The sequence below is a fragment of the Crocodylus siamensis genome, chromosome 14 (genome assembly GCF_052110815.1).
Source record: "Crocodylus siamensis isolate JL-2025a chromosome 14, ASM5211081v1, whole genome shotgun sequence".
Taxonomy (NCBI): Eukaryota; Metazoa; Chordata; order Crocodylia; family Crocodylidae; genus Crocodylus; species Crocodylus siamensis.
Window position 1 is genome coordinate 3,458,592 of NC_143408.1, and position 9,633 is coordinate 3,468,224.

Genomic DNA, 9,633 nt, shown 5'->3' on the forward strand with positions numbered 1-9,633 from the left:
CCCGGCAATCCTGGTCCTCACGCTGAGCCCGCCGCAAGCCCCGGGGCCCCGAGCCCCTGCTCGCCCTGGTGCTGGAGGCAGGAGACGTGCAGCCCGGGGGTGGGGGGCAGGGCTCTGCGACCCCCTAAGCGGCCGGGGCAGCGGGCTCGTCCTGGGGCTCGTGCCCGCCCCCCTCTGCCCTCCACGCCGCGGCGTGGCCCGGCCTGGCCCCCGCAGCCCAGCATTAAACCTCGGCAAAACCCATCCGGCCTGAGGCTCTCCTGCCGTCCAGGCGGCCGCGGCTTCGGGGCCCCGCCTTGAGACCTGTCCCGGGGCGCTGCTGCGCGGCCGGGGACAGCGGCGGAGGTTCCCCGCAGCCGGCTGAGCCGGGGTGCCTTCCCTCCCCGAGCCCACAAAGGCCCAGAGAGTTTTTCCTCGGGCTTTGGACTCGCTGGGAAGGAGGTGGGGACCTCCCACGGGTTGCCTGCGCTCTCCCAGCTCGGGCAGCAGGCTGCGGGCATCGGCTGGGAAAGCAGGGGGGAAACTGAGGCCAGGCTCACGGGGGGCTGCGGGCTGGACCTGGCGAAGCGCTGGCAGCCCCCAGGGTGGGGGCAAGGAAAGCAGCTGCGGGCAAGTTTGTGCCACCCCCTTCGGGCCCCTCTGGGAGGCTAATGAGTGCCCCCGATGTGTCTGCCCCGGGGGCTGCGGCCCCGAGCTCCCGGGAAGTCCCCACGCAGGGGCGGCAAACGACGGGGGCACGGGGGGGGGCGATTGCCGCCCCGCCCCCCCGCAGGCGGGCAGCAGCTGCAGCTCGGCGGTGCGGACGGCAGAGGGCAGCAGAGCCGCGCGCATCCGCGTCCCGCCGGCTCCCGGGCCCCGCGCCTGCTCCGGCGGGGCGGGGCCGGCGCCCGCAGCCTTCCTGCGGCCTGCCGGCGCCGTGCGCTGCCTCCCCGGGCCCCGCGCCCGCGGCAGGGGAGGGGCGCGGGTTGCGTGGCGGCGGCGGCGGCCGCGCGCACGGGAGCTGCGGCCATCGAGCGGCGTGCGTTGCCCGCGGCTTACACGCGAGCTTTGCCCCCGGTGCCCAAGCGGGCGGCGAGGCCGGGCGGCTCGCGGGGCGCCGGGCGGGCGCGGCCGCGTGCCCAGCACACGAGGTGGAGGTGGAGAGCCGCCTGCAAGCGCAGCGTGGGCGCAGGGGTGCCGCCGGGGCCGGGGCGCCACAAGCCGGAGCCGTTGGAAGCGCCGGGGCTTTGCTGCGACCCCCGGCGGGGGGGAGAGGCGAGGAGCGCCGCCTGCCCGGGATCTGGCACGGGGGCCCGGAGCTGCCCCGCCCCGATCCCGCGGGGAGAACCGTGCTGCTCGCTGTCCCTCCCCGCGGCAGAGCCCTGGGCCGAGGAGCCGCCCTCGCACAGCCAAGCCCCGGCAGCGGACGGCACTTGGCTTCACGCCGCACCGCGTGCCCGAGCACCGGCGTCCGCAAGGCGGCGGGGGGGAGCACCCGCGGGCGGGGCAACACCTGCCCGGGGCAGCACGAGGCAGCAGGCAGGGCCCAGGGGCGGCTGCCTCCGGGGGCAGCAGCGGACACCGGCCCACGGGAGCGCCGAAGCCCGCCCAGCCACGCCCACGCGGGACGCCCACCCCGCGCCGCGTTCTCGGCGCCTTTCCTTCCCACAATGCCCTGCAGGAAGTCAGGCGCACGGGTTTGGGGGTGACGGACAGCTTGTCTAGCCAATCACCTGTCTGCTCCGTCACTTCCACTTATATAAGGGCATCGCTCAGGCCCGGCTGCCTTCCACACCTGCCCCGGGCCGGGGCCCGCGGCTCCGCGCCGCGCCTCTCCCTCCGTCCCCGCGCGCGCGGGGAGCGTTGTGGGGCCGCTCGGCTGCCCCGTCACGAAGCACGGACACAGGCCGCTCGTGCCCGGGCGGCCTGCCGCCTACTCCTCCGGCCCCTTCCGCCCCCGAGCAAGCCTCAGCGCGCGGCTCCCGGCCGGGCGAGGCGAGCAGGCCGGGGCCGGGCGGCGCGGGCCTTCGCGCGCTCGGGGTTTCCCGCCGCTGGCTCCAGCCCCGCGGCGCTCCGGGCCCGGCCTGCTCGTCGCCCGGCCGAAGCGAGCGCGGGCCGCGACAGCCGCCCGCGCGGGTCCCGCTTTCCCCGCGCCACGAGCGCGCCCGTGGGCTGGAGCGGCCCCCGCGCTGTCCCCGCGGCCCGCCGCGCCCGCTCCTCGCACGGGCACGCCCCCCCGCGGCCCGGCTCTGGCCCGGGGGGGCTCCCGGCCGCAGCAGGGCCCGTGCGGGAGCCGCAGCGCCGCGGGCCGCCCCGTCCGGGGAGGGGGCGGGCGCGGGGGGCGGCGCGACGCGGGCTCCGCCCCGGCCCGGCCCGGCCCGCACTTGAACTCGTCGGCAGTCGGGCTGCGTCCGCCCGTCCGTCCCGCCGCTGCCGGCCGAGCCCGAGCCCGAGCCCGAGCCCGGCCCCGGGCGGCGGAGCATGGAGCGCAGGACGGTCTTCGTGGTGCTGGACGTGCTCTGCGTCGTGGTCGGTAAGAGCGGCCCGGTCCCGCGGGGGAGCGGGAGCGGGAGCGGGCGGCGCTGCTCGGGCCAGGGTGCGCGTGTGCGTGTGTCTACCCTGCTGGCAGGGCCAGGGTGCGCGTGTGTGTGCAGTCCTGGCAGGGGCAGGTGTGTGTGTGTGTGTGCATGTGCGTGCGTGTGTTTGTCCTGTTGGCGGGGGGCTGGGTGCGTGTGTGCATGTAATCTTCTGGCAGGGGCAGGCGTGCGTGTGTACATGTGCGTGCGTCTGTCCTCTTGGGGGGGGGTGCATGTAATCTTCTGGCAGGGGCAGGCGTGCGTGTGTACATGTGCATGCGTCTGTCCTCGTGGGGGGGGGTGCATGTAATCTTCTGGCAGGGGCAGGCGTGCGTGTGTACATGTGCGTGCGTCTGTCCTCTTGGGGGGGGTGTGCATGTAATCTTCTGGCAGGGGCAGGCGTGCGTGTGTACATGTGCGTGCGTCTGTCCTCTTGGGGGGGGGGGTGCATGTAATCTTCTGGCAGGGGCAGGCGTGCGTGTGTACATGTGCATGCGTCTGTCCTCGTGGGGGGGGGGTGCATGTAATCTTCTGGCAGGGGCAGGCGTGCGTGTGTACATGTCCATGCGTCTGTCCTCGTGGGGGGGGGGTGCATGTAATCTTCTGGCAGGGGCAGGCGTGCGTGTGTACATGTGCGTGCGTCTGTCCTCTTGGGGGGGGTGCATGTAATCTTCTGGCAGGGGCAGGCGTGCGTGTGTACATGTGCGTGCGTCTGTCCTCTTGGGGGGGGGGGTGCATGTAATCTTCTGGCAGGGGCAGGCGTGCGTGTGTACATGTGCGTGCGTCTGTCCTCTTGGGGGGGGTGCATGTAATCTTCTGGCAGGGGCAGGCGTGCGTGTGTATCCTGTTGGCGGGGGTGTCCCCACGCATCTGGCTGGCTTGCTGGAGAGGCCCAGACGTCAGGGTGATGGCTGCCACATGTGACCGTGTGGGGAAACTGAGGCACAGAGGGTCTGACTTGACCAAGGTTGTGCAGGACGGTGGTGGGAGATCGGGTGCTCCCCTGGGTGCCCCACGCTGAGCACTCCTCCCTCTCTGCGGGCTCCCCGCCAGGCAGGGGCGGCTGCAGCGGGGGCCCCGGGAGAGAGCTGTGCCCTTTAAGCCGACGTGGAGGGAAAGCTCCCTGCAGCAAGACCGGACGCGGGCCCTCCTTTGTGGGGGCAGCCGGGGGAACCGGCTCGGGAGCTCAGGCTGCCGGGACGAAACCCTGCAAAGTGGAGCGGGCTTTGGCCCTGCCGCAGGCCCTTGCGCAGGCGCCAGTCCCGCGAGCTGGCACTGGCCAACACAGCCCTGCCATGCCTGCGCCACTGTCGCGTGCCCTGGCAGCGTGGGATCGGGGCCCCGGCAGGTGAAACCGCCTCCCCTGCTGTGCCCTTGCCTGCCCCTGGATATATCCGCCTGGGGGTGCCAGCTGCAGCGGGCTGGCTCTGGAGAGCTTCACGGGGGCATCCAAGTGCCAAGGCTCAGAATAGGGACTCACCCCCCTGGCATCTCCCTTGGTGGCCCTTTATCTGTCAGAAGTCCCCTGCAACGGGGAACAGCATGGGTGGGCATCCGCAGTGCCACCTTTGGGTGTCCCGCCCTACCCCGGAGCCGTTCGCGCCGCGCTTTGCCCGGGCCCCCAAGGAGCTCTGCTTCTCCATGGGGCCGGGGGCTCGGGGGCTCCAGCATCCTGGGTGGAAACCAGCCCGAATAGCAGCACCGCGCTGGAGCGTGGAAGGGGGGCATCGGCCTGCGGCTGGCTCCGCTCCTCCCCTTCAATTAGACGCCCGATGGTCGGATGAATGCGGGGGCGAGTGGCTTTGCCCAGGCAATTAGAGGCATCCTGGGCCTATAACGAGTCCCCTCGGATGCCCTAACGAACCGGCCTGCGGTTCCCACCCCATCAGACATCCGCTCCGCGCTATAACCCGCCGCTCTGTGGCCAGGAGCCTGCTCCCTTCCTCCACCCTGGGCGTGCTGATTTCCAGGCCCATTGTCGCAGATTAAAAATACCCAGGCGGGAAGGTGAGCCCTGCTTCGCCCTTCCTCCTCGCCCCACCCAAGCGGCCCTCTTTCCCCTTTGCGAGCAGGACGGCCGCCGGGTCTAAAATAGCCTCCGAGAAGCACATAATTAAGACGGCCTTAAAATAAAGGCGCAGGTCTTAATTTCAGCTTGGATCTCTCCCGGCTGCATCCGTCCGGGCTCCCCGTAACCACAGGTGGCCGGTTCCTGTGCTGTCCCGGTGCCGCGCTCCCCCAGCTGCATCTCTTTTTTCGTCTTCTGCGGGTTCAAGCAGCCGGACAGAAAACCCGGGGAGTGTTGCAAGGGAAAAAGTCAGACAGGCTGGTGCACTTGAAACGCACCTGGGAGCTTTGTGCGGGCTGGGGAGTGGTGGCAAAGCCGGGCAGAAGTTAAGGCCTGTTGCTATATATTTTTTGTTTCCTTCCCCCCACCCACATCCCTTTGCTGGGAGAATGGGAATGTTGCAGGAACCGGCAGGGCCAGGTTGGGTGGGCTTTTCGTTTTTTTTTTCTCCCCAGCTGGGGCCAAGGCAAAGGAGGGTGGAAAGAGCTCCCTGCTGCTGGCATCTGCCCCGGAAGGAGGGTGGAAAGGGTGCCCCTTTGCACACCTTCCCCCAGGGAGAAGACAAAGGTGGCTGTGTGTGCCCAGAAGTTTCCAAACAATGGGCTGAGTTGGGAGGGGAGGCTGCCTTAAGGTGGACCGGGTAGGGCCCTGGCGTGTCCTGTGTACCCGTTGCTGGGGCAGGGCAGTGCATGCCAGGGCTCGGTGGGGGCAGGGGGTCTTAGCCATGACAGATCCCTGGCCAGGTATGAAAAGCCCCATCCCAATCAGTGGAGCCACCTGGCCCCCTTCCTCCCCCAGCTCTCGCCAGGTTAACCCTTAACAGCGAACTTGCCTGCCTACCACCGCAGCGATGCTTTCAAATCCCCTGGGCGCGCGCCGGCTTCTTGTCTCCGCCAGCCCCGCTCTCACAAAGGGGGCTTGCACCGCTGAGCCGACTTGCCCCGGGGGAGGCCAGCGGGGCCAGGCTGGGGGAGATGGGTGTAGCTCCCCCGCGGCTGAGACCTGGACGCAGACGGATGCAGCAGCAGGGCACGTCCTGGGCTTTGTCCTGGGGCACTGGGTTGGCCAAGTGCTGGCAGCTGGAGCCCGTCGGCGCCTCTCTGCTGTTGTGGGCCCTAGGCAGGGTGGCAGGAGGGGGTGGGCAGTGACTTCCCCAGCAGCTGCGGGGAATGGCTCAGAAGGTCACCTGGGAGCATGGGCACCAGGGGCTGCGACTGGGGAGGGGAAACCTTTGGGGCTGGGAATGGCTGCCTCAACTGGCACAACTCCGTGCCTCGGTTTACCCGTCTGATGGGACGGGGCGAGGGGAGCAGAGTGTCCGATGCCTGCGTCGTGCTTAGGAGCTGGAGTTTGCGCTGGGTGGCTGGGAGCTCCTGGCAAGTGGCTGTGCCCAGGCCTCTGCTGTGCCCAGCGCTGTCTGGGCAGTTGGAAAGCCCCCGCTCTCCTGATTCCCAGCCCAGTGCCCTCTCCGTGAGGCCATTCCCTTGGCTTGCCTGACCCTGCGGGCCCTGCACGCGGGCTGGGCCCGGGGCGGGTCCCTGCGCGGCCACGCGTGGGTGGACGGCCGGTGCAGGGCATCGCGGGTGGCGGTGGCGGAGCGGTATCTGCATCCCGCGCCTGGGCGGCTGCTGCCTCCCGATAGCAGGGCTCTGCTAATCAGCAGCAGCCTGAAGGCCAAGGTCAGGGGGGCAGGGATGTTTCCCAGCCCTCTGCACCCCTGGGGGAAGCAGCCTGTGGATGGGGGCAGCGTGGCACCCTCCCTGCTTGGCCTGACCATGACCCCAGCCTGGGGTGGGGGGCACCTGGAACAGCCGGGGGTCCTATCCCAGGGCTGCAGTCATATCCGCAGAGCCTGAAGGCCTCTTGCCCTTTAGCACTGGGGCCACGTGGAGCTGCTCCGATGGTGCCACGGGCAGGGCAGGGCAGAGGCTTGGCACATCCAGTGCTCTTGGGCAGGATAGGATGGGATGGGATGGCTGGGGGAGCACGGAGCCCCTCGCTGAGCCCCTCTGCCCTGCCCGCAGCCTCCCTGCCCTTCATCATCCTGACGCTCGTGAACTCCCCGTACAAGCGCGGCTTCTACTGCAATGACGACTCCATCCGCTACCCCTACAAGGCCGACACCATCACCCACGGGCTCATGGCCGGCGTCACCATCACCTGCACTGTCGTCATTGTAAGCACAGTGGGGCTGGGGGGCTCCCTCCTTCTGCATCCCCTGGCTCCAGGCCCTCCTTGTGCTGACCCTCTCGTGGCCCCGCAGGTCTCGGTGGGCGAAGCCTACCTGGTGTACACAGAGCGCCTCTACTCCAAGTCGGAGTTCAACAACTACCTGGCGGCGCTGTACAAGGTGGTGGGCACCTTCCTCTTCGGCAGCGCTGTCAGCCAGTCCCTCACCGACCTGGCCAAGTACATGATCGGGCGCCTGCGCCCCAACTTCCTGGCCGTCTGCAACCCCGACTGGACCAAGGTGAACTGCTCCATCTACGTGCAGCTGGACAGCGTGTGCCGGGGCGACAGCCGCAACATCACCGAGTCCAGGTGCCCGCAGGCCCTCCTGGTGGTAGGGGGGCCGGGGGCTGCATTGGGCCTGTCTCCCCCAGGGCGTGAGGAGATGCAGCCCCTCGGCTCGAGGTGGAGGCGGGGGTCTGTCTGGGGCTGGTGACTGATCCTGCAGGTCCTGGTGGCAGAAGTGGGATGGGGGCGTTTCTTTCTGTCTCACCCCTTCCCTGTCTCCTTCCAGGCTGTCCTTCTACTCGGGGCACTCTTCCTTCGGGATGTACTGCATGATGTTCCTGGCGGTGAGTGACACTTGGGGAGGGAGTGGGGTTCAGTGGTTAGAGCTGGTGGGGGGGCAAGACTTCTTTGCCTGTCTGCACCCGCCGGCATGGCTGAGCCCTGCAATCAGCCCTCTGGATCCGGGGTGGGGATGCAGTGCTCGGCTGGCTGGGGGTGCTGACCGGCCTCCTCCCGCCCCCCCAGCTGTACATCCAGGCCCGGCTGATGGGGAAGTGGGCCCGGCTCCTGCGCCCCACGATCCAGTTCTTCCTCATCGCCTTCGCCATCTACGTGGGCTACACGCGGGTGTCGGACTACAAGCACCACTGGAGCGACGTGCTGGTGGGGCTGCTGCAGGGCGCGCTCATCGCCGTCCTCATCGTACGTACCCGCCTCGCTGCTCTGGCCCCCCAGCTTCAGCGTTTTGCCCCCCTCCCCTGGCAGTGCCTGTAACACCCGGGCAGCTGGGCCGGTCGGAGAGCTATGGGAGTTGGGCAGGAACGAGCCCAATGCCCTGAAGCTTGTGGTGGGTGGCCCGGGGGTCTGCAGGCTCGTGCCTTCCTCCATCCATCTGTCTGCTGCTAGCCCCAGGGGAGCAGTCGGGCTCCTGCGCCAGCCTCTGGGCTGTCCTGGAACATGTTGGACCCCTCTCCCACTCCCCCCTTGCAGCCCTGGGGGGTGATGGCCACATAGGAGCAGGAGCCAGGACGCCTGGGTTCAGCTCCCAGTCTTCCCGCTGACCTGCAGCTTGACCTTGACAAGGCAGGCTTGGGGCGTGGGAGATGCTCAGGCCCACGGTTTTATTGCGGCTGGACATGGGGATCCCCCCACAGGCTGCCTGACCTGATCCTGCCTGGAGTCTCTCCCTAAGTCCACCCCCACCCCAACTCTCTCTGTCCCCTCCTCCCTCCCCCCCAGGTTCGCTATGTCTCAGACTTCTTCAAGCAGCGCCCCCCACCACTGTGCACCGAGGACCCCGAGCGCAAGCCCAGCCTGCCGCTCACCCTGAGCGATCCCGACCGCAATCACTACAGCAGCTACCCGGGGGGGCCCTGAGCCGCGGCCCCCGGCGCACTGGGCCCAGCTGACGGCCCTCCAGGCCCGCAGGGCTGCACGGATGCTCCCTCCCCACATCATCTTCTCTTCTCCTTTGGCTTCACGGCTCCCAGGACCCCCTACCCCCCTCTGCAAGGGGGCATGGGGCCAGCGCTGGGAGCGCCAGTGTGGAGCCCAGCCCCTCCTGGCCCGCGGATCCGGAGGGGCCCAGCGCCTGCGTGTGAGTCATTTGCTTCTAAGGGTGACTTTCCAGCCCACTGCACGGAAGAGGCCAGAGTGGGGCGGGGGGGAAGGGAGCTGGCACGGGGCAGGGGAGGTTTGCTTGGCAAGCTGAGAGGAAGCCTGGAGGGGCAAGGGACTGCTTGCTTTTATATCCACGGCGTGGCCTGGCAGGGCAGTGACGCTGGCTTCTCCCACTGGACCAGGGACAACGGCTGCCCCGTTCCTCTCCCTCTGACACCCTTGGAAGCCAGCAGCTGATGCAGACGATGGAGGCACAGGCGCCATTCACTCCCCAGCCCCAGGGGCTGCCTCTGCCTTGGGGTCTACCTGTTTGCACCGGGCTGGGTGGGACCAGACCCCCTCCATGGCAGATCCGACCAACCCCGAGATGGTGGAGGGTGGGACTCTTCTGTGGTCAAAGGAACATCCTCACTTGGGCCTGATCCCAACCCCCTGGGAGGACAGGCGATGGACCATGTCACCATTTATATATATAATATATAGTGTGTGTGTTTGTTTTTTTTTTTTTTTTGCCTTCGACAAGCCGGCCTCTGGATTCTTTATAAACAACATAAATTTTGGTAATGATGCATTTTTGGGGTTTTTTTGGTATTTAAAAAAAAAAAAGTTTTTTTTAAATTAGATCATCTGTAAAGAATGGCAGCGTCAGGCCTGTTCTTCTACACGCTGCATGTCCACGGTCTTGACGATGCTCCAGCGCCTCGGTTTCTCTTTGTGGGGGGGGGGGCATGAAACCCCATGTTAACGGGACGTGCTGTTCGATGGGATGAGAAACCATGCAGGAGGAGCCAAGGGTCGTTAGCTCCTAATGCATCTCAACCAGTCCCTTTGTTTTCGTGTTACTGGGACCCTTGAACCTGTTGCTTTACCAAGCAGGAGGTCCAGTTGCCATCTTGGTTCAGGAGAAGGAGGGGCCAGTGGCTGATTTCTCTG

The 9,633-nt window shown here is 67.8% G+C and overlaps 1 protein-coding gene across 4 annotated transcripts; it reads left to right on the plus strand.

Moving 5' to 3' along the window:
- Positions 1–1,773: 1,773 nt before the first annotated feature.
- On the plus strand, positions 1,774–9,176 carry PLPP2 (phospholipid phosphatase 2). Of its 4 annotated transcripts, none has more exons than XR_016439175.1 (7): positions 1,774–2,508; positions 6,648–6,799; positions 6,887–7,164; positions 7,367–7,424; positions 7,606–7,782; positions 8,320–8,677; positions 8,851–9,176. XR_016439175.1 is itself a non-coding variant. In XM_090027646.1 (6 exons), the coding sequence occupies exons 2-6, from the start codon at positions 6,764–6,766 to the stop codon at positions 8,455–8,457; spliced, it is 687 nt and encodes a 228-aa protein (XP_089883772.1). In that variant the 5' UTR covers positions 1,774–2,508; positions 6,648–6,763; the 3' UTR covers positions 8,458–9,176. The 4 variants fall into 4 exon arrangements, 2 of the variants coding, with proteins under 2 accessions (XP_089883772.1, XP_089883773.1); XR_016439174.1 differs by having other exon boundaries at positions 8,883–9,176; XM_090027646.1 differs by having other exon boundaries at positions 8,320–9,176.
- The last annotated feature ends 457 nt before the right edge of the window (positions 9,177–9,633 follow it).